Genomic DNA, 25055 nt, shown 5'->3' with positions numbered 1-25055 from the left:
AGGACCTGAGTTCAATTCCCAGCAACCACATGGTGGCTCACAACCATCTGTACTGAGGTCTGGTGCCCTCTTCTGGCCTGCAGGCATACACACAGACAGAATATTGTATACATAATAAATAAAATATTAAAAAAAAATAAAATAAAATAAAAAAATAAAATAAAAATAAAAAAACAATAACCAATCCCCCAAATTAAAAGACCTATATTGCTACATTATATTATTTACATCAACTTTATTTCTTCAATATTTATTTATTAATAATCATTCTGAGATATAAATCCTAATGAACCTACACTCTTAATACAAAACAGCAATTTTCTGGTTTTCAGATGAAGACACTGTGGAGAGGAAAAAATTAACTGGAGGTTACAGTCTTGTGTAAAAAAGGGGGTGGGGCCGGCAGAAGAGAATGATGGGAAGAGAACCTCATTCAATTACATCATTTGGCTGAGGAGGTGACAAATTATACAATAAATGGGTAACCTTTTTCTCTGTTCACCATGGCGCCACTGAAATTTTCCTCAAGTGTCTAAACTTAGGTTCCCACCTTTCTTAGGAGGCAGACTGATGCAGGGGCCAGCTAGCCTTCAATCTGCAGTGCTCCATGGCACAAGACTGTAATGTTAGCAGGGTGAACTCTCGATTAATCACAAAACCAGCCGGGTTTTGGTAGAAATGAGGATGAGGATTTACATCACAGCAACATAAGGTTTAATTATGTCAGCAAAGTTTTCAAGTAAGGTAACTTTCATGATCTTCCCAAAGAAATCTCCAAAACCAAGCATTTATTGATCTGGAAACATAGAGACTGAAACGAGAAACCCATGCAGGTGTGGTGGTGCCTGATTGTAATCACAGTTCTAAGGCTGACTCAAGGCCTCCTGGTCGACACAGCAGCGTGTCTCAGGCCAGGAGGGAAAAAAAAAGGATGTAGGGAGGGGACTTCTATTAACTTATCAAAAAGGCTAAGTAGCAGGTTTCAGATCTGCATATAACTTAGAGAAACAAGCAGTCTGCTTAGACAACCTAATGATTTCCAGAAAGGGAAGTAAACTTTAGTGATATCTAAGGCATCACTGCTGTGGCTGCAATAGCATTCCGCAACAGAAGAGGACAAACTAACCCACAAGCCCCACTAGAAAGTGCAGGCATGGCTGGGACACTGTAAAGTGCTTATCCAGCAGGTACAAGGCCAAGTTTGATCCCCAGTACTGGGATAGGGGATGCAAACAAAAACCAGGCATCTTGTTCTACATATGGCCCAATGACCTAGGTATCAATACATAATATCTCTGACATACAGTCAGGCTTTGGATTTCCATTCTAAGGACTGGCCAGCCCATTTGCCTTCTTTAGCTATAACCACCAAGCTCCCATACATTGACTTCTGCTCTAATCAGAGAGTACCATGCCAGACCATTTGTATCCTATTTTATTCAGCCAAGCTTAACTTAAAGCAGAAGACTATCAGTCACTCTTACAGTCCCTAAAATCTCCCGCACTTCCTCCATATCATCTCAATGGGTTATGTCAACCTCTACTTATTTATTTATTTGCTCTTTCAAGACAGAGTTTCTCTATGTAGCCCTCTAGGTAGCTATATGTTCTGGAGCTCACTTTGTAGACCAGGCTGGCCTTGAATTCCGAAATCCACCTGCTTATGCCTCCTGAGTGCTGGGATTAGAAGCAGGTGCCACCAACACCTGGCTTTTTCAAGCTTTGGGGGACTTGGCCTCATCGTGAAAAATAAATAAAAGCATATCTCTGAGTATGAAGAAGAGAAGAAAGAAGCTTAAAAGGTAAGCTCCATCTTCTTATCTTCTTTCCTAGGGGATAAAGGCATTGCAGTTAATTCCCCCTAATATTTGCCACTGACATGCCCTGTGTGGTCTAATCTGGCTCTAGGAATTTAAAGGAGCACCTAATAAAACACGTGTTCTCTTTTCTTTCTCTTTTTATTAATAATCAAAATAATTAAAAACAAAAATATAACAACCTTAATGCAGAGTAGCAGTTAAATCAAACTGCTGCTGGAATTTAAGGATGTACCTATCTAAGGCACACACTTCCTCACTGTGAGGCACATGACTGTGTGTAGGGTGTGTGTATAAAAACCAACAAGAGTTTGAGAAATGGAAACCACTGTGGGGCAGAAAGCATGGACTTTTCATTATGCAATCCCAAAACGCTCTGCTCTTTTCCTTTTCTTGGCCTGTAATGAAAAAGCAAGAAAAAAATTAGACTGCAAGACAATAGCAAGATTAAGCTTCTGTCAGCTTTAACCCAAACCCACATTAACTGTCAAAAGGCCCAAGAAGAGAACCACTGACTTCAAGCCAGAGACTTTATTCCTGAATCCCTCCAGCTATCCAGTCAGAAACAGGGAGGTTTCGTGAAAAAGAAAGGTGAGGAATGAAGACAAAACACACCCATACACATAACATAAAAAACAAAGGTTGAACAAACAAAATATAACATAAAAATAAAGGTTAAATAAATAGGGTGTGAGGTGAGAAAACAACCAAGGGGAAATGGAGAAGGAAAGAGTGGCAGAAAATGCAAGATTTCAGTGGACAACGGTGAGCAATACTATCCACAGAGCAGCTACAATGAGGCAGTAGCTATGTCTTAGGCCTCTAGCTCACAGAGAAGTTGACTCTTCAGTGCAGAAAGAGTAAGTTGGAGAAGGAAGGGCGTTTGCAAGAAAGTCCTTATTATGGATCCCCCACCCCCGCCCAATTTGGTTTTCAAGAACTAGCTTTGTAGACAGCTGGTCTTGAACTCAAGAGATCCTCCTGCCTCTGCCTTCTTAGTGCTAGGATTAAAGGTGCACACCACCACTACCAGTAGCCTCAAACACGTGTTCCTCTTGCCTCTGCCTCCACCAGCAAATCCTACCAGCATGCTCCACTACAACCGGTTTGCTTTTTTTTTTTTAATGGAGTCTTTCCCCTCATGTCTGAATATTCTTTAGCAGATTTCATCTTGTAAAGTGGTACAGTGATGCCTCTAAGCATAACCTAACCTAACATAACTGGTAGCCTAGTTACTTTCAGATATCTACTTAACTACCAGTGTCATACGGGGACTACAAATGGGGCTCAGAAGTTCTGTATATTATGCAACTCTTAAAGAAGGCAGTATAGGGAAGAGGGCACAAAATGAGCCATGAGTGACATAGAAAAAGTTCTGTGTTCTCTATGTTCATTTCAACTATGCCCCAGAACACAGGGAAGTTTTCTGTAGTTAACTCACACTGCAGGTTTGATACAGCTTTTTTAAAAGCAGAATATACTACAAGCCCATTACACTTGAACTAATGACATAATTCCTTCAAATGAGACAAAACTCCTCTGGCCCATGTAAACTGCAAGTGCCTCAGAACTACTACTCCCTTACAGACAGACAATGACTTCCAACCAAAGCCACTGTTCCTACCACCCTCTTTAACCTGGAGAAGCCAATGTACCTACTCAGTGAAATACCTGGCTTATTGACAGCTTCCACGTAAGAAATAATTCTAAGCAGAACTGAAGCAAGCTCATCTCATTAAATCAATAAACTTAATATAAAGTGTTTTATTTCAGTAGAGCAAAGTCTACAGATTCCTTTAGTTTTTTTCCCTAGTAAAGAGCAAAAATTGATTTGACTATAATTTTTTTAGATTTCTTTTACGTGCATGACTGTTTTGCCTACATACATTTATGTGCACCAAGTACATGCTGGGGATCACATAGGTCCTCTGCAAGAGCAACAAGTGGTCTTAACTGCTAAGCCATCTCTCCAGCTCTTGATTTATAATTTTCATGGCATATATACTTATTTATAAAGAAACTTTAAGGATTAGTAAGATTGTCCAGTTGGTAAAATGCTTATTGTACAAATAACCATGAGGACTGTGTCTGTAAAGCTATCACTGGATAGGGGAAGATAGGTAGATTCCTGGAGCTCACTGACCAGGCAGCCTAACCCATTAGTGACATCCAGGTTCAGTGTGAGAGGCCATCTCAAAAAACAGAGAGGAGACAGGCGGTGGTGGTGCACGCCTTTAATCCCAGTACTCTGGAGGCAGAGACAGGTGGATCTCTGTGAGTTTGAGGTCAGCCTGGTCTACAAATAGTACCAAGACAGGCGCCAAAGCTACAGAGAAACCCTGTCTCCAAAAATGAAAACAAACAAACAAACATAAAGGAAAGGTGGGTGTTAGTGGTGCACACCTTTAATCCCAAGGAGGCAGAGACTGGCAGATCTCTGTGATTCTGAGACCTGCCTGGTCTAGACAGCCAGGGTGACACAGAGAAATCCCCCCCCCACACACACACACGAGTCCTAGAAGGATGAGGAAAGAAGTGGAAGTGTCAGTCAAGCAAGCCTGACAACTGACAAGTCTCCAGAATGCCCATAAACCAGCCCACCTGAATAAGCTCACAATCACAGAAACGGAACTCCCAGAGTTGTCCTCTGACCCCCACACAGAAAGCCTTGACATGGGAGGGCATGTGTGTGCACGTGCACACACAATTTTGGTGGGGTTTTGTCTGATTGTATGACGAGCTCTATGAAGCATTCTAAATTTAATTCACCTCTGTATCCTCTGTGGTTCCAGTTCCAGCTGAACTTGTCACAATCCCAAATCTCTCCTTCCTTTTTTTCAGCTTCTCATCATCCTCAGACTGTCAAAGGATAAAGGCAACAGTTGAAACAAGTTATTCTCTATTTACAAAGTTTATAGGAATAAAACTAATTTATTAGTTACAACATGCAAGCCAACCATATATATCAAGAACCAAGGATCACACAAATAAAATAAACACCCCGCTACTATGATTTAGCTGCACTTTGGCCCAAGGATTCATGTAAGTTTGGGGAATACCTAGTGTGACAACAGTGGGAAGTGAGGAGACCTTTTCTAGACTGTGAGCAGTATTTGTTCAGAAAGGATTAAGACAGTTCTTGTGGAAGCCTGAGTGGATTCTTGTGAAAACAAATCACTCTAACAAATCGGGTCTACAGAGTGAGCTTCAGGACAGCCAGGGCTACACAGAGAAACCCTGTCCCGAATGAAAATAAATAAATAAAATAAATGAATAAAAAAATTTCAGTTCTACACTAAGCGCAACAGAAACAATACACTGCAGCTGAAACGGCCATCACTGGGAGCACAAACAAACCTGAAGGCCATTTACCTTACAAATCCTACTACAAAATGCATGCTTATCAGGAATATGGTGAGCCAGCATGTTTTGTGTATTTTAATTATTATATTATTATTATGTGTATATGATGGAGGGCACCTGAGGTCAGAGGTTACCCCTGTAAAGTCATTTCTCTTCCATTTTTTAATTAATATTTATCGAGCTCTACATTTTTCTCTGCTCCCCTTCCCCCTTCAGCCCTCCCCCAAGGTCTCCATGCTCCCAATTTACTCAGGAAATCCTGTCTTTTTCTACTTTCTATTTCTCATGTAGATTAGATCTATGTAAGTCTCTCTTAGTATCTTCACTGTTGTCTAAGTTCTCTGGGATTGTGGTTTGTAGGCTGGCTTTCTTTGCTTTATGTTTAAAAACCACCTATGAGTGAGTACATGTGATAATTGTTTTTCTGTGTCTGGGTTACGTCACTCAAAATAATGTTTTCTAGCTCCATCCATTTTCCTGCAAAATTCAAGCTGTCATTATTTTTTTCTGCTGTGTAGTACTTCATTGTGTAAATGTACCACATTTTTCTTATCCATTCTTTGGTAAAGGGACATTTAGGTTGTTTCCAGGTTCTGGCTATGACAAACAAAGCTGCAATGAACATAGTTGAGCTCATGTCCTTGTGGCACAATTGAGCATCCTTTATATATACCCCAAAATGGTATTACTGGGTCTTGAGGAAGGTTGTTTCCTAATTTTCTGAGAAATCACCACACTGACATCCAAAGGGGCTATACGAGCTTGCATTCCCACCAGCAATGCAGAAGTGTTCCCTTTTCTCCACAACCTTTCTCTTCCATTTTTTTCATGGGTTCTGGGAGTGGAACTCAGATCATGAGGTTTGCACACCAAGTGCCTTTACCCACTGAACCCTCTCTCCAGTTCCATGGGATTTTTGAGAAGGTCTTACATAGCCTAAGCTGGCCTTAAACTCCCTAAATTCCTTAGGATGACCTTCTCCCATGTGCTTCTATTACAGGTATGTGCCACCCTGCCTTAACTGTGTGTGGAGGGGTCAGGGGGCAGTCTATTTCCTCATTTTAATTCTGATGGAGAGTCTGAATTCACCTTTTGAGCTGAAAGGTGAGGGAAGAATGAGCCAAGAAAAGGTCTTGATTAATTACCACTGACTCCAGACGAGCTTCTCTTTTATTCAGACCAGGGGACTTAGAGGTTTAGGTAAAGCCTCTGTTCCAAATATATCTTCCACAGTCCAACAAACACCTTGCCAGCCTTTCCCTCCCCAACCCAGTACCCTCAGCTCCTTTCTAGAAGCTCTTCCTGTTTGGAAATATTTTTTTTTAAGGTGTGTTGGTTTTGTTTATGCTATATTTGTTTAACTCTGTGAAGCTGTGATTTTTTTGGCTGTCTAAAACACCTGATGGTCTAATAAAGCACTGAACAGCCAACAGCAAGCCAGGAGCAAGCACAGGCAGAGCTGGCAGGCAGAGAGAATAAACAGAACAAGAAAAGAGAGGAGAGGAGAGGAGGACCTTAGGGTTCAACTAGTCACGGAGTAAGACTGAAAGTAAGATAGACAGAAATAAAGATAAAAATCCAGAGACAAAAGATAGGCTGGATAATTTAAGAAAAGCTGGCAAGAAACAAGCCAAGGCCGGACACTCATAAAACTAAGCCACCATGCGTGATTTATTTGGGAGCTGCACGGTGAGCACCTCAAAAAGACAACAGAGTAAAACATCACACATTTCCTCCTTGCCCTTCAGGGAAAAGCAATGAACAGTGCCAGTTAATCAACACAGTTCTTCTGCTCTCCCAACCTGACCCTACAGCACTGACACTATCTCATAGAAACATACAATGTCACACCATCCTGACTGACAGATTTTGATTCGTTGGTTAGGAAGACACACTGGAGGGAAATTACCACAATCAAAAAACATCTCTCTCTTTCTCTCTCTCTCTCTCTCTCTCTCTCTCTCTCTCTCTCTCTCTCTCTCTCTCTCTCTCTCTCTCTCTCTCCATTTACCAGGCCAATATTCCCCAAGGCCATGCTCAAGTACAGAAATGGGCTCATGCGCCAAGGAGCAGAGAGACCTAGTGCAGTTTGTCCTTGTCAACCTTTCCCTTCACCATGATTCTCTCAACCTTTCAACACCAAACACACCATACTCCTGTTCAAGAAAAGAAATGTTTCTATCTGAAATGCTTTATTTCCCTCCAGCAAATGTAAATTCAAAACATATAACTTATATCTAGGACTAAATATTAGAGACTTTGTCCCAAATACAAGCAAAACAAACAAACAAAAATCTCATTTATAAAGTAAGAATTGACACCCATATAAGAACAAAAAAAAAAAAACAGGGAGTGGCAAGATAACTCAGCAGGTAAAGACCCTTACTTGTCAAGCCTGATGCCCCAAGTTTATCTCTGGTGCCCACTTAGTAGAGGGAGAAAAATAACACACACAAGAAAAATAAACACTGGGGGCTGGAGAGATGGCTCAGTGGTTAAGAGCTTTGCCTGCTCTTCCAAAGGTCCTGAGTTCAATTCCCAGCAACCACATGGTGGCTCACAACCATCTGTAATGGGGTCTGGTGCCCTCTTCTGGCCTGCAGGGACACATGCATTCAGAACACCAAATACACAATAAATAAATAAATCTTTTAAAAAAAGAAAAGAAAAATAAACATTGCCTGGTGGTGCTGACACAAGTCCTTTTTTTTTTTTTTTTCGAGACAGGGTTTCTCTGTAGATTTGGTGCCTGTCCCGGAACTAGCTCTTGTAGACCAGGCTGGTCTCGAACTCAGAGATCCTGCCTCTGCCTTCCGAGTGCTGGGATTAAAGGCGTGCGCCACCACCGCCCGGCCACAAGTCTTTAATCTCAGCATTCTCCCAGCACTCAGGAGGCAAAGATAGGAGGGTATCTTCAGTTCAAAATTAGCCTGGTCTACAAAGAGAGTTCCAGAACAGCCAGGGCTACACTGAGACACTATCTCAAAAAACGAAAGAGAAAAAAGAAATTAAAAAAAAAAGAAAAATTAACAGAATAGGCTGGATGTGGTAGCTCATGCCTATAACCCAAGGACTCAGTACAATGAGGTCATTACAAGTTTAAGATCAGCCTGAGATCCAGAAAGAGATCCACTCCCCATCTAAAAAAAGGACAAGGAGAAAAAGAAAAAAAAGAGGAGCGTGCAGGACAGAAAGCATAATCTACATTTAATAAGCTTTCATTTAACATTTATTTGTTATTTTTGGTTTTTGAAACAGGGTTTCTCTGTGTAGCTCTGGCTGTCCTGGAACTAGCTCCGTAGACAGGGTGGCCTCAAACTCAGAGACCCACCTGCCTCTGCCTCCGGAGTGCTGTGATTAAGGGTGTATGCCACCACTGCCAGCCTGCTAAACATTTTTTATTTAAAGGTTTATTTTTATTTTTAAATGTGAGTATGTGTACATGCCTGAGAAGGCCAGAAGAGGGTGTCAAATTCCCTGGAGCTGCCCACACGGGTTTGGAAACCAACTCAGGTGCTCTACCACAGTAGCTATGTGTTCTGCAGACCCATCAGTGTGCTTCCCGCTATAAAGGCAGTGCAAACTGGGCCCTTCAGAAGGTACTCTTATTTTTTCCAAACTGGCTTCTCTCCTTGTTCTTTTATATATATGCCAAGTCCTCAAGGAATATTAAGAAAAAGACGCAATGAAAGAACTACTAAGACATTCAAGAATGCTCTAAGAGGAGCTGGAGAGATGGCTCAGTGGTTAAGAGCATTGCCTGCTCTTCCAAAGGTCCTGACTTCAATTCCCAGCAACCACATGGTGGCTCACAACCATCTGTAATGGGGTCTGGTGCCCTCTGCTGGCCTGCAGGCATACACACAGACAGAATATTGCATACATAATAAATAAATAAATATTTTTAAAAAAAGAATGCTCTAAGATAAAAGTCACATAAACAAAAAAGTGTTTACCATATAGGAACTATCATATAAGGTAAATAAAGGTGGTATTATAATGATTATTGTTATTGCTGTTTTGTTTTAATCAGGTAATCCACGCTACCCTTGAACCCTTGAATTGTCTCACCTCAGCTTCCCATGTTCTGGGATTACAGACATACACTGTACAGAATTCAGGTGTGTGTGGGGGGGGTATGCGAGTTGTATGTATGCAGGTACATGTGTGTGTGCAGACCTAAGGTTAATGTGGGTGTCATTAATCATTCTTCACCTAATATATTTAAGCAGGGTCTCTGATAATTGTCAAACTCAGATCATGTTTGGGATAACTGGCTTGCTTGGGGAATTTGCTGCCTCTGCCTCCCATATGCTGATATTTCAGGATGGCTACCACTGCTTTTAAACGGGTTCTAGGCATCTGAACTCTGGACCTCAAACTTGAACAGCTAGTGCTTTCTTTATCCAGTGAGTCATCTCCCCACCCTCAGGTATTTTTATTAGCACATTCCTTCTGGTACCTTGAAGTCTGAGACTACCAACAATTTTTGAAGCTCACTATGCTAGTCCTTCTTCACACAAGTCAGGACCACAACAGAGTGGCACGAATCAGTTACCAAGGAAACTCTAGATAGTTGAACAGGTGATCAGATGGAGAGTTAAAATTTTATGGGTGAGCCAAGCATGGTGGCACATGCCTTTAATCCCAGCACTCAGGAGGCAGAGGCAGGTGGATCTCTGTGAGTTCAAGACCAGCCTGGTCTACAGAGTGATTTCCAGGATAGCCAAGGCTGCTACATGGAGGAATCCTGTCTGGAAAAACCACACACACAAATGAGGTGTGGCAGAATACTTAGGACAGCGTATAGTCTTGTCCACTGAGCACCATTAACTTACCATTCTTACTAGGTCTCTGAAAATTTGGCTACCATACACTGGACTGTCTTTAATCAACTATAATGACTAACAACTGGAAAAACAAATACATACAGGAGTGAAGATTCGTACTGAGCAGAGATTCTAATTCTAGACCCTGAAGAAATGCTTTCATGGACTTATGTGAAATTACTTTGCTATTGACAGGATTTTTATATGTAGCACAGGACAGCCCTCTTGTTTCAATATTCAGTGCTGGGATTATATATTTCATATTAGGTACAAATCAACAATTTCAATGGCACCACAATCATAAAATTAGTTCATTCATTTGTTATTCAAATTATCAATAGAATCCCTTTAGGTCAAACACCACTTGAGGCCCTGGGAATCCAAATACAAATAAAATAAAGATCTTATAAAATTAACCTCATGATGCTGATAAGTTTACCTTAGAGTTACTGTAAAGATGTGTGTTATTCTTCTACATTACTAAATTATCTATCGTATCAGGCTGCTGGGAGGGGGACATCAATTTTTCTTTCTAATCCCAGATCAAAATGTGCTTTTCATAAGTAACCTGTCAGTAACTTTATACAATGTGAACAGCAATGCAACTATACTTCTCTCTACTGCTACAAAGTCTAGAGCCAAGAGTGTCCTTTATCTTTGAGAAGTGATTTTGAAAATATTACTAGAAAAGAGGGGCCCAGATCAAGTCCAGTGTTCAACAGCTTGTAATCCCAGTTACTGAGCAGTTAGAGAATTATGATTTTTAAAGTCAATCTGTTATAAAATCCAGTCTCAAAACAAAATTTTTATTTTTTTTCATACAGTATAAGCTTTATTATATAAATTTGATGTCACTTTATCTTTTGTTAGTTTACATCAGTCTAAATTTTATAATAGTAAAAAAAAAAACCCAAACCATTTCAATACAGGTATAATGTGGAAAATACATATTTGTGGCTTTACACAATCTAAATTAATCCATACTATTCAGTTCTCCAAAATATAAATGCACTAGAATATACCAGCTCGATGCCTTCATATAACTTAATATATAAGAAAATACCCTTTAGACTGGACAGTTTTACAGCAGAGGTAAAATGGAGAGAAAGATTTTGCTTTAACATAATCTTGGGTATGATTAAGGAAACACAAAAAGTAAATGCAATTTCTACTTCCAATTAAATTAGCATTTTTTTCTCCTCCAATGGGTCTTTCTCTTGGCAAGAAGCAAGTGCAAGGAAGTTCATTTGTAATTTGTTCACTTGTCTGTCTTTTGTGTCTCTGCATTCTGCCCAGATGGGACTTTGAGGTTTTCTGAAGTACAAGCATCTTCAGGTTCTAGAAAGAGCTGGGAATGCTGTTCAGTGATAAGAACACCTGCCTAGTCTCTTCAGCGCCTTGGGCTTATTAATGTTATTAATCCATGGTACTGAAGAAAGGAGAAGAAGGAAAAAAGAAAAAAAGGAGCCAGAAGTACTGAAATGGAAGAGAGAAATACAAAATCCAGAGTGATTCAAATCAGTATCAGAGGCAAACGCTTAGAAAGTAAAATGATACAGTTATAGTGCTGCTGCTAGCTCTTAAGAATTGACTTCACTCAAGTCTGGGATAGCCCAGCAGTTAAGAGGCAGAGGTAGGCAAGATCTGTGTGTTCAAGCCAGCCTGGTCTACAGAGTGAGTTCCAGGACAGCCAGGGCTACCCAGTGAGACTCTGCCTCAACAACAACAACAAAAAGAATTTACTCCACGCTATGTAATAGGAATGTTTAAAATATCACAACTATTCTAAGGGAGCAAAAAGGAGGTACTAGGTTATAACTACATATTTTGTCTCAAGAGCTTGTGTGGCAACCATTTTCACTGCAGCCAGAAATTAAGAACACAGTTGAAAATTACCTACAGCAATTGGCAACTAAAAACAGAGTTTTAAGAAAGTGATTTTCTTTTTTTCCCAGCAGAATGCCAACATTAATATCTCCAAAAATGAGTTCAAACTTTTGTTGGTTTCCAAACTCAACTTTTATCTTCAAGATTCAAATTGAAAAGAACATTTTACAAAACTTACTAATTTTATCTTGAACACACAAGCACTGCTCACAGACTTTGCCAAAAACACAGTGAGTGTCCTGTGAGCAGTAACTTCAAGCACTCAAAACAGTCACCACCTTCAATCTGAGCAGCACCACTCTCGCTCCTACAAAGAGACCACAAGAAAGAGGACCTGAAGTGTAGTCAGGCACATTTAAAAGTTTTGAACTCAGAAATTCCCAAGAAGACAGAAGTAGTCACTGGACTCAAATAAGAAAAATCCTCATTCTTATCTTAAGAGACCAAAGCTGGGTACCCTTTCACTGGTGAGTGCAACAAAATTATTCATCCATCAGTCCTCCTATGCCAATCTGGAGACCTAGTCAAGACACCTCTACAAGGAGAAACCCAAGGCACTACAACTAATTTTCCCTCAGAAAATCTTTCCTCTGGAGTCATTAAAGAAGTTTGACCTGAGCTAAGACAGTTGTCTTCTTGGTCCTCTACACACACACACAGTATAAGTTGAACATGTTAATGTGCTACTACTGCGCTCTAACCCCAGGCCCAAACCAGTTATACTTTGCAAAAATAACAAGTAGCTGGTGATTTCTGTAAATGAATTATAATATGCATTAAGATGTCAGCAGTTCTCATTTTCTAAGTGAATTTAAGGTTGTAAAGCAAAAGGGCTTTTGGATCACTTTCCTGAATCTACCACATTGTGACTGACAAGATGAAGAGCAGAGCCTAGGGGACGATGGGAAATTAATGTCGATGTGGCCTTGAATTCCCAGAGGTAAGTAAACCTTATGAAACATCCCATGGTAAGTGGGCTTCCAATTTCATACTTGCAGGTTGAATACAACACTGATGGTTTCTCTTAGAAACACTTCAATGCTTGAATACACAGCTGTCACTTCCCTGCTTCAGTTCCTAAAACCCATCTGACCTTGTTTTGTTTTTTTTTTTTTTTTTTTTTTGAGCCTTTACACCAGTCAGGGCAGAGGACAAAAAGGACAAAAAACTAATGTGCACACCTAGGCAAATTAATGGTGAAACACACTGCACTAGCAGGAAGCATGCCACCTTAGCACACCCATGGTTCCTTAAACACATCCACAATAAAGTTACCTTTCCTGCACTCTGCAGTCTCTGTGACATCAGAATCTTTTCTAGGGCCAACAGAATGTGAGAACTGTGAAGCCAAATAGAATCAGAGAGCACCAAGGACCCATGTTTTCTATCTCTAGGATTTTTAAGAGAAAGTCATCATCGCTCATCACCAAATACTCTTCTCACAAGCCCTATCACTTTTTCTGGAATCCCCACCCCCCACCATAAACACACTCTCTGGAGGAGGTCGTCTCAGCCTTGCTCTAGCTGATTATAGGACAAAGAGAAGCAGGTGGAGGAAATGAAGGCTTCACACTTGAGACCCCAGGAAACCAATTTCTATTAAAAGTTCCCACCTCCTTCCCTTAGAAGCCAGGAAGCGATTGCTTTTAAGGATAAGCGATGCAGAGCTTGGTCAAAATGTCAAGAAGTCAATAAAGGAAAGTCAAACTTTTAAGAGAGAGTGAATGTTTTCATAGCCAAATTATTCAGAGAATAACTGCAAAAATGGATATACCCGAGCACTCAGAAGTGTTAAAAGGTCTTTTTACTTGGACTACTTAAAAAAAACACATATTCTTGCTGTCATATCAACATAATCTAAAAAGAACAGGTTTAGAGAGCTGTATTGTTATTATTTACTAATGTTGTATATATGCACACATACGTGTGTGATGTGCTTATATTGTTATTTATTAATACTGTATGTATGCACACGTGTGAATGTGAAGTGCCTGCATTGTTATTATTTCTAACATTGTATATATGCACACACGTGTGTGTGATGTGCATGGAGGAGGTATTCTTTGCTATTATTTACTACTATTGTATATATGTACACACGCGTGTGTGAGGTACCTGTATTGCTATTATGTACTAATAGTGTATGTATACACACACGTGTGTAGTGCCTACGTTGTTATTATTTACTAATACTATATATACGCACATACACACTTTTGTGTGTGATGTGCCTAGAACAGTTCATGGCATGCACTTAAAGGTCAGAGAAATATTTTTGAGAATCAGTTTTCTCTTTCAACTACAGACTTGGGACTGAATTCAGGCTGCCACGCTTGCATAGCCGGCACTCTCATCTACTGAGCCATCTTGCTGAACTAGGAGCTATATTCACCTTTGTTTCTTAAGACAGGGACTTACTGTGTAAACCTGGCTCTCCGGAACTTGCTTTGTAGAGTAGGCTGGCCTTAAACTCATGGCTATTCACTAGCTTCTTCCTGGGTTGAAAAGCATGAACTACCATGTCTTGTCAGGAATTGTTTCTTAAAAAGATACTTAGAAATACTCAGAAATAACTTCAATTATATCTAACAAAGTACTGATAAAATTTCAAAAACATCTCATCAAATCCAAATAAGGCTGTCACCTGACTCTATTTTCCCCACAAATACTACAAATAAAGATCTCAGCTTCAGAGTTTTGTAAAAGTCAAGAGAAAGAGCTGAGAGGCTAAAGAGATGACTCAGTGGTTAAGAGCACTGGATGCTCCTCCAGATGACCCAGGTTCAACTGCCAGCACCACATGATACAATCATTTCTAACTCCAGTTCTAGGGAATCTAATACCCTCTTTAGTCTGCAAGGGCACCAGAGACACACAAAGACATACATGCAGGCAAAATACCCATACACATACAATAACAAATTTTTAGAAAAGAAAAAAAGAAAATCTAGGAAAGAATCATAGACACCTATTACACTCCTAGAATTCAAACAGAGAAGCAGGGGGAATCCTTCACAAGCATAACTCAACAACTCAACAAACAAAAACATATCAAAGGCTTGAATATGGAAACAGAGCATCCTGAGCAAAATAGCAAACTATAGCTCTAAAAATGAATTAATAAACTATTTTTTAAAGGCAACAAGATCAGGACACACTTGTGCAGGGCCAAGAGTAGGATAATTAGATTCAACCATGAAAAGGTCCTTTTAAACTAACAGAAACGGAGTGTCAATAAAGTAGGAGAAATGGATTTCTCTGAAGACACATACTATTCTAGAACACTAATGAGGCCAATCCTCTTAGGCCTCTCAAAACACTGTTTATTTTCAACTGCTCTTCTACACAATCCCTTCTACACAATGGCACGACAGTGAGAATTCTATAACTGCTTTTGTTATATCCTAGCTAATTCTGGACCAAAATAGTCTCTAAAGTCCACACTAAGCATTTCAAACAATTTCAATATGTTTCTGTGAAATAAATATAAGAAACTAAAAATAAATAGGTATAAATAAAAGACACATCTCCACTGCTAGGGATTTGAAAATTCAAGATTTTATAAATCCCAAACGCTGAACAATGCAAAGATATTTCTATTTCTGTCCTAACAATCTGCTCTGGAAAGGTTAAGAACTGAATAAAATACCAATTAGAAATGAACAAAATAAAACACCACACAAAAAACCCAGGAAAACTAGCATCTGGATGGGGCAGCAGGCAGAAACAACAGATCAGCTGGGGGTTGACCTCAAGTAATGGCAAGTTCAAAGACAGCCTGAGCTATAAGAAATCTTGCTTCAAAAAACACAACACAGCCGGGCGATGGTGGCGCATGCCTTTAATCCCAGCACTCGGGAGGCAGAGGCTGTGAGATAGAGACCAGCCTGGTCTACAAGAGCTAGTTCCAGGACAGGCTCCAAGAAACCCTGTCTCGAAAAAAAACCAAAAAAAAAAAAAACCACAACACAACACAAAAGTCACAGAATATGGAGGTGAGGAAGGAAATTAGCATGTTCTAATTTTGACAGGAACACCTCAGACTATATTTATAACTCTAACTGCCAGAGTCTCGATATGACACTGCTCAGGGACATTTTCATCTTCCACTCATCAACTTGTTTGTCTGTGTTTTTGTTTTTTGTTTTTTTTTTTTTGAGACAGGGTCTCACTGTAGTCCTGACTGACCTAGAGCTTATAAGTTTCACCTCCCTCTAGAGAAGGTCTGTCTGTCTGTCTCTCTCTCTCTCTCAAAAAGAACACCACCAATGCTTCTCAAACCACTCTGTAAAACAGAAAAAGTACATTACCAAATTCTTTTTCCTAATGAACGTTCTCATCAAAAGACTTCTAAACAGAATTTTAAAACTAATGGAAAGATTATTGACTATGATCAAGTTGCCTTTATTTCAGAGATTCAGAGGTGGTTCAATATACTTAAATCAGTAAATGTTTTATCTTACATAAATGGGCTAGGCATGGTGACCCAGGCCTTTAATCCCAGCACTTGAGGCAGAAGCTGGAGGATTTGTGTGAGTTCAAGGGCAGTCTTGAACTACATAGCAAGTTCCAGACCAGTAAATAAGACCCACCCCACCCCCCCAAAAAAACAGACTCAAGGATAGAAATCCTATGGTCTTCTTGATAGACATGGAAAGACTCTTGACAAAATCCAATATCCCTTCATGTTTAACATTTGCAAAATTTGTCCAGAGATGGCTCAGTCGCTGAAGAGCAACCGTGACTCTTGCAGAGGGTCTTGGTTCACAACAGTCTGGAACTCCCAGTTCTGGGATCCGACATTCTCTTTTATCCTCAGTGGGTACTGCATACATGTAGTACACATATATACATGCAGGAAAAACACTCATAGATAAAATAAGCAAATATTTAATAATGTAAGTTTGAGGAATCTAGGAACAGAAGAGAAGAACTGTACCTCAACATAATAAAGGCTACAGCTGACAAACCTACATTCAACTAAGGAATGCTGAGAAAGAGAAATAGTCTTCCCAGAGCAGAGCACCCCAATTGATTATCTAATACCAAATAGTCAGCCCTAAAAAAAATACACACATGTGACATTATATATTCAGACACATGTTGCATTTATATATTCAGAAACATCATGCAAATTTAAAAGCTAAAAAGACCATGAATTTAAGAAAGAACAAAGGGAAGACACATGGGTGGGGTAGAAAAGGAATTATAATCTCAAAAAATTATAATAAAAAATTCAGTAGTCTTCCTATAAAATAATGACATACAAAAAAAAAAAGAAAGAAAAGCACAGAAACAATGAAAACTTTAGGCCATCCTACCAAAAACAATCTATATAGTCAAGTAATTCCAGCAAACATTCCTGTAACACACTTCACAGAAACAACAAAAAAAGTTAAAATTCATAGGAAGCAAAAAGGACCCCAGATAGGCAACGCAACCCTAGACAAACCCCACCCACAGGTGTTCCCATGCTGACTTCAAGTTACATCACACTCACAGTAACGACAAAAACATGGTACTAGCCCAAAACCAGACTCACATCAATGACTGGAAAAGAGGATCAAGATACAAGGCCAGGCAACTACAGCCACTTCCCTTTTTCCCTTTTGACAAAGGTACTCAAAACACACATTAAAGACAGCATCTTTAGCAAATGACATTGGAACAAAAATCAACTTCAAATAGATCCACAGGTGTCAATGAAAGAGACAGGACACTGCTTGAGGAAAAAGAAGAGCACACTTCACGATATAAACACAGAGAAGGACTTTCTGAGCAGGACTTCACTCACTCGGGAATAATTTTTTTTTAAATATTTATTTGTTTATTATGTATACAATATTCCATCTGTGTGTATGTCTACAGGCCAGAAGAGCACATCAGACTTCATTATAGATGGTTGTGAGCCAATATGTGGTTGCCGGGAATTGAACTCAGGACCTTTGGAAGAGCAGGCAACGCTCTCAACCACTGAGCCATCTCTCCAGCCCCTCACTCGGGAATAATTAACAAATGGGATCTCTTGAAATTAAAAAGCTTCTGTGCAGCAAAAGAAACTGCCAATTAAATGAAGAACGTGCCTACAGATGGGAATTTTTTGCCAGCAATTAATCCAACAAAACATCAGTATCTAGAGTATACAAAGAACTAAAAAGCTAAACATAAAGGAAATAAACCAATCAAAAAATAGGCTGGTAGTGATGGCTGAGCAGTCAAGAGCACATACTACTTGAGAGGATCAGGTACACTTCCTAGCATCCACATCATGTGGCTCAAACTGCCTGTAGTTCTAGTTCCAGGGATACCTGAGGCTCTGGCTTCCAGCAACCCCTATACTCACACGTGCACACACACACACACACACAGAATTACAACAGTTACTGCTCTTGCAGAGGACCCAGGTTCAGTTCCCAGCACCCACACTAGGCTTCTCTTTACTTACTATAACTCTAACTCCAGAGGATCTAATGCTCTTTTCTGGCTTCTGTGGGCACCACAGTGCCTTTTGAGAGGTATGGAGCAAGGTAGTGCTCTATGTATTCCTAGTTGTCCTGAAACTTTCTATGTAGATAGGCTGGCCTTGAACCTACAGAGAACTATCAGCCTCATGCATCCCAAGTGCTGGGATTAAAGACATGTGCCTCCAGGTCTGGCTGCATATGATATCTACAAATGAAAAATTAATAAATATTTTAAAAACTTTAAAAAGTGTTCAAAATCATTAGCTATCAGGAAAATACAAATTAAATCTACTTTGAGAGTCCATCTCATCCCAATTAGAATGGCCATCATCAAGAAAACAAAACGTAGTTTTCTTAAAAGCTCTTTTAGAATTTGTCCAGCAGATTTTCTTCTGACTTTTGTCAGAAATCCCACTGGTCACCCACTCCATTCCCCACCCCCAACAAAAGAAAACAAAAGAGCTAGGACTGGTGTAGTGGCACACACTTTTAATCCCAGCAATTAGGGAGGCAGAGGCAAGTATATCTCTGTGAGCTAGATGACAGCCTGGTCTACAACAGTAAGTTCCAGGACAGTCAAAGAACACAGTGAGACACTATCTTGAAAACAACAAACAAAAAAGTCAAGAGGCAACAAACGTTGTGGAGGATGTGAAGACAAGAAAAACCCTTATCTCCTGCAAACTGGGATAGCTATTAGAGAAGTCAGTGAGGAAGTGTATGTAGAGCATCACATGACCCAGCTAAACTACTCCTGGGCATATCCCTAAAGTGGTCCATTGCCTACTACAAAGATGCTTTTCCATCCACGTTCAGGGTTGCACTGCTGACAATGACGAGGAGTGGAGTCACCATAGATGTCCACCAACGGATGAATGGATAATGAAAATGTGGTTCACACAATGGAATTTTATTCAGCTATAAAGAAATTAAAATTTACAAAACTACTCCTAGTTTTCACAGTACCACTATGTAGAGCAGAGGGGGATGGGACATAAAATTCATCAACACATTTAGCTAGCAGTGAACCCTGCATGCTTGAATACCAATAAGACATGCCTACCAATGAAATGATGGTACGACCAACTATCTTCAGATCTGCTCCTACATGTGGGAATTCGTACCTTGTATTTTAACTCTGGTCAAAAGCACATGGCAAGGGAGAACACAATCCCTAGATAGGAAATCTGCTGCGGGACAATGATCTTTTATCCTGTCACTTGTATTATTTTTAATAAAATACTGATTGGCCAGTAGTCAGGCAGAAAATAGACGCGGGGGTGACCAGGCAGGAAGTTGAGGCAGGGCAACAATAATTCTGGGAAGAGGAAAGTTTCAGTCTGACGTTGTCACCCAGAGAAGAGAGAGGAAGCCAGACTCAGAGCAAGCAATATATGACTGCCTCACCGAAAAAGGCACCAAGCCACGTGGCTAACACAGACAAGTATTATGGGCTAATATAAGTTATAAGAGTTAATAAAAAGCCTGAGCTAATAGGCCAATCAGTTTTTAATTAATGCAGACCTCTGTGTATTTCTTACGATTGTGGGACTGGGTAGGACAGAAAGTACGGTCAACAGAAACCTATAATTTGTCAATTTGCAAAATAGACACATTGTCAAACTAGCTTCTAAATATTTATATTTATACCCATAGCTTACTGTTACTCTCAACCTTGTAAGAAAAGCTTCTTTTCTTTGCAGTATTTAGCAGTTATGCAGACTCATAACTGGTTAATGTGCTGAGAATGCTCAGTCCTAAATGGGACATGCATATCAACCTCGCATGTAAGGCTCAAATAATATCAAAGAAATATGACTCAAAAATTAAGAGCACCTGTTGCTTTTGCAGAGTATTGAAAGCAGAGCATGAAGGTCCTTGTGCCCACAAATCTCCAGAGAAACCAAGAACATGAAGCAATACCGGATGTCTCTCCAGTGGGAAAGATGTAAGAAACATGTTCTTCCAATGAGAAAGACAGGAACTGGAAGTGATTAATAACTTGATGATCTGCATTATCTGTTGACCTAGACAGTATCAAGCTCCCACAGTCAGGACCTAATACCTAATAGTCTAAATGGCTCTAACATTATCTGTATAGCCAGAGGCTCCCACAAACAGGACCTGAGGTGGTTAACAGCCCAAACGACCTCTACACTATCTGCTTGACCAAGACCAGGTCAGACTCTTCCTTAGGCCCTTCAGCTAGTATAGACTGCCTATCTCTAGACCCCACCTTCACTGAAGAAATTACATGTACTCTGAGTTGAGTTTTGTTGTAATTACGCTTCCGTTTCCCACTGGAAACTTTACAGCAGGAAACTTTTTTTCCCAAATTATGCTGTTTTTAAATTTGTTGGGAACAACTCACCTGGGATCAGACTCCAAGTCTTGATCCAGGTTGACGAAGTCAATCTCAACAGTTTTCATTCTCACCTCTTGCTGTTTACTTCCTTGCCTGTTGTGACTTACCTACAGGGTCCTCCTCAGCAGAGGACCCAAGTTGGATTCCAACACTTACATGGTAACTCAAAATCACCCATAATCCCATTCTAGAAATCTGACACCATCTCCTTTAAGTTCAAAGCCAGCCAGGTCTACGTATCAAGCTCTCGGCCAATGAGGTCTACATAATGAAACTTTGCTTTAAAAAAAAAAAAAAAGCAGGGGGTGGGGGACAAAAAAACTATCAGGTAAACAACTTTTATTTTAATGGTGCCCATGTATGTAAACTCCTCTTTATCAATGCTTCCAGATAATATTACTTGGATTAGCTTCTTGAGTGTTAGTTAGTATCTTAAACTTTCCTAAGTTTCCACAATCCATAGATCAGAAAAATTTCGTATCAAAAAACCCCTAACAGAGTTGTAGCTGCAGTTCCACAGTAGAGTGCTTGTTGCTTGAGTCTCTACATTCAATGCCAATACTGCCCACTCATCCCATAAAATTAAACCACACAAACACACACAAAACAAACAAAACCCCAGTTAACACAAACTATATAGCCCCACACCTCAAATCAAGCACCCCCCCCCCCCAATTTCCTCTTAAACAAATTTTTAAATAACTTTTACATTGGTGTGTGTAATTCTTTAACTAATATCCCCCTCAAACATGGCTAAGTTAAAAGTGTGTGTCTATCCAGGACAGTCAGCTGCTGCTACACAGAGAAACTCTGGCTAGAAAAACAAAAACAAAACAAAAAACTATGTATCTATAAGCCAGATGGTAGTGGTACATACTTTAATCCTAGCACTTGGGAGGCAGAGGCAGGTGGATCTTTTGAGTTCAAAGCCAACCGGTCTATAGAATAAGTTCCTGGACAGCCAGGGCTACACAGAGAAAACCTACATCAAAACACAAAAACAACAACATTAAACAAACAAAACAAAAAAACAAAACAAAAAGAGTAAAGAAAAGAAAGAGGTGTGTAGTGTCTAAGGTTAAGGCAGAGTGGGAACAGAAGAACCACTGAAGCAAAGAAACCACTTAGTTAAAATTAAGATTATCTTTTCAAGAACCATGGGCAGAAAACAATCCAGTCTGTACTGGAAGCCCAACAGGAAGAAGGAAAGGCTGGGAAGTGAGAGGGAGGAGGTGAAGTCTGAAGACAGCAGTCAGGGAGCGCCCCTCCACGAAGCACACTTTAAGCAGCACCTTGCTCTCCCTCAGAGTTTTTTCCACTGGGCCAGTGCAGAGAATACATTGTTTTATTTTTTGCCTTAAATGGGTAGAAGAGATTAGGAAAAATGGATATAGGACTCTACACTGCCTCTCTGATTTTGGAGAGAGCAAATTATGTAGCACAGGCTGGTGAACATGAGCTCCTTATCCTCCTGCCTCATATCTTCAGAAATGCTGGGGTCACAGGATGAGACAACACAAACTCAGTGGAATTGACTCTTTAGAATCTCAACATATTTCAGAGACAATCTCAAAACTAACAGTCTATTACATTTCTCATTTTAAAGGAACCCACCACTAACAATAATAAGCATATATATATATATATATATATATATATATATATATATATATATATATATATATAAACAAATCATATATATACACATATAAAGCTCATAAAAATAATCGATGAAAATACACAGGAATATCCAAACCTAGAGTAGAGTTGTAGAGTCCAGCTGTAGAATGCTTGACAAGCATGCACAAGGCCCTGGATCTGATCACTACTAGCCCCACTACCATCCACCAATGAGAATAAAAACTAACCAGACTGGGTAGTGCACACCCATAATCACAGCACTTGGGAGGCAGAGGCAGGCAGATCTCTGTGAGTTCAAGGCCAGCTTGGTCTACAGAGCTAGTTCAAGGACAGGCTCCAAAGCTACAGAGAAACCTTGTCTCAAAAACCAAAAACAAACAAAACAAAAAAACCCAAGAGATTAAAAACTTGAGAGCAGGAATCTTAGTAGGATAGTTAACCATGTGTAGAGCTCCAAGTGTGGGAAAGTCTGGCAATAGTCCAGAAGGAAAAAGAAAAACAAACCTGCAACCCCAGTACTCTTGGGGCATGGAGACAGGAAGATTACCAAGCCTTCCTGGCTGCCAACATGAAAAATATGAGCTCCAGGTTCAGGAGATTCATAAACAGAGGAAACCTGATGGCATTCTCTAGCTTCTGCACATGCGCACACAGGTGTAAGCACCTGCACATATAACATGCACACACCCAGGGAGGTCAGAACAGAGTATTAAATCCTCTGGTGCTAGAGCACAGATGGTTCTGAGACAGTTGATGTGGGTGCAAGGAATAATGCGCTCTTAACAGCAGAGCTAGCTTTCCAGCCCTAAAAGTTGTTTGTTTTTGTTTAATTCATTTTTTTTTCTGGGTTGAGCTAGCCTGCTACCATTTAAACTAAGGAAAGTGTACCCAGTCTCACAAAACTAAAATTAAAAGAACAAGTATAGTAAGAAAAAAGGCGAATCTTTATCATTTTTTTGAACCTACCTATAAAAATTCCAAAGACAAGTATACCTTGGAGAAGTGGTCACCCCAAGATGATATCAACTTAAAAAACAGTATCAGTTAGCAGATGAGCAGGAAAAAAAAAATGAAATACCTTACTTTTGCTCTATTAATCCCACATTTTATTCTAGGTACCTGTTTTCTCTTTAATTCTCATAACACCCGTATCAGAATAGTTAAAGCATGTTTTAACATTACTACAGACCACAGGCTGTGTTTTAGTAGTCTGGATATAAGCTATGAAACAAAGTACAGGACAAAATAATTTTGTCAACAGTTCATACGATATAATCTATAGTGAGACGGTGATACTCAAGGGACTTATAGAAATGAAGTGCTACAGAGGCTGCTTCACAAAGTAACTTTATGAGAGTCATTTCCAATATGTACAGCTTCCCAGGCTGTTCTAATGTTTTAGAAACAGCAGTTACAGGAACATGTGTTGTTACCTTTCTAGAGATGGAAGAGACATTCAAACCAAATCTCTGTGCTCTTTCCTTTAGTTTATCCAGGTTAACCTACAAAAATAGAGATACATTAAAAAAGAAAAAAAAAAGGAGAAGGCAGAAACTATGGTCCAAGACTGAGGTTCAAATAGGGCTACTGATATCAAACATACCCTATGTGCCAAACTCAGGAACCACGTGACACCTACTCATCCCAGTGATAACTAAAAAGCCCTCCTGAAAGGAGGTGAAAGTGAAGGATTCCATTCTAACACTTTATTCATCAGTGGTGGCAAGGACATAAGAGGGCTCAAGACCAAAGTAGGTCAAACACTGCTTGAAAAAACTACCATACAGCCAGGCAGTGGTGGTGCACGCCTTTAGTCCCAGCACTCAGGAGGCAGAGGGGCGAATCTCTGTGAGTTCGAGGCCAGCCTGGTCTAGAAGAGCTAATTCCAGGACAGGCTCTAAAACTACAGCAAAGCCCTGTCTCAGGGGGAAAAAAAACAACAAAAAACCAAAAAACTATCATATATATAAAGTATCCAAAAACAAGACCACCACTCACAATCCAAATTCATGAATTCCTACAACACAAACCCCCAAAATAATTTAATTGGTTTTTAGTTTTTTGAGAAAGCCTCTCTCACTATGAACCCCAAGAAAGCCTTTAACTCACTATATAGCCCAGCATGACTTTAAACTTGCAACAGTCCTCCTGCCTCAGCTTTCTGAATGCTGAGATTATAAGCATGTACTATCACATGCTAAATTGATTCCTAATTGAATCTTCAAACAAAGACACGCTGTGGGAGCTCCGTTAGCCAATAGCTCAGCAGTCCCCAGCTTGCGACCCATAAGCTGCAGCTTGGCATGTTACAGAGGCACAAATGCTTCAGCCTGCGATCCCCAAGCGCAACTGACGAAAGACTTTGGGTTTTCTCTTTATCCTGGGCTCCAACTCTCAAAATCGTTTGCTCACCTTAATAACTGCTCCTAATATGTTAAACGAAGCATATTTTTCAATACCTAAGTAAGCACAGTGCTGCTAGCATCTCTCAACCATGTGGTTGCAACTGCGACACCTGATGGCCGGTAACAATTACACCTACCCCAACTCATTATAATTGCTTTAGGACAGGTAAGATTTAAAAAAACTACAATAATGACTGATAACATAACTATCCAGAACTCCAATAATTATTTTGCTTATACTACAGATGGTATTCTACAAGGCTTATGTGATTTTCTTTCTACAT

The 25055-nt window shown here is 39.9% G+C and overlaps 1 protein-coding gene and 1 non-coding gene across 3 annotated transcripts in view; one reads left to right on the top strand and one right to left on the bottom strand.

Moving 5' to 3' along the window:
* Positions 1-1939: 1939 nt before the first annotated feature.
* Sarnp (SAP domain containing ribonucleoprotein) overlaps positions 1940-25055 on the bottom strand; it is a 56728-nt gene continuing 33612 nt past the window's right edge. The window contains exons 9-11 of one of the 2 annotated variants that reach the window (XM_075954696.1): positions 23800-23868; positions 4587-4676; positions 1940-2215 (exon numbers count right to left, since the gene is read on the bottom strand). In XM_075954696.1, the coding sequence (XP_075810811.1) occupies positions 2174-2215; positions 4587-4676; positions 23800-23868 (201 nt within the window). In that variant the 3' untranslated portion in view covers positions 1940-2173. The remainder of the gene's footprint in view (positions 2216-4586; positions 4677-23799; positions 23869-25055) is intronic. The other variant, XM_075954697.1, reaches the window with a different exon arrangement.
* LOC142839068 (U7 small nuclear RNA) lies at positions 18716-18775 on the top strand. The gene has a single exon (XR_012908676.1). It is a non-coding gene; the product is annotated as a U7 small nuclear RNA (small nuclear RNA).

The sequence above is a fragment of the Microtus pennsylvanicus genome, chromosome 20, assembly GCF_037038515.1.
Source record: "Microtus pennsylvanicus isolate mMicPen1 chromosome 20, mMicPen1.hap1, whole genome shotgun sequence".
Classification (NCBI taxonomy): domain Eukaryota; kingdom Metazoa; phylum Chordata; class Mammalia; order Rodentia; family Cricetidae; genus Microtus; species Microtus pennsylvanicus.
The sequence above is the reverse complement of the archived record's forward strand: the minus strand, read 5'-3'. Positions and strand labels throughout refer to the sequence as shown.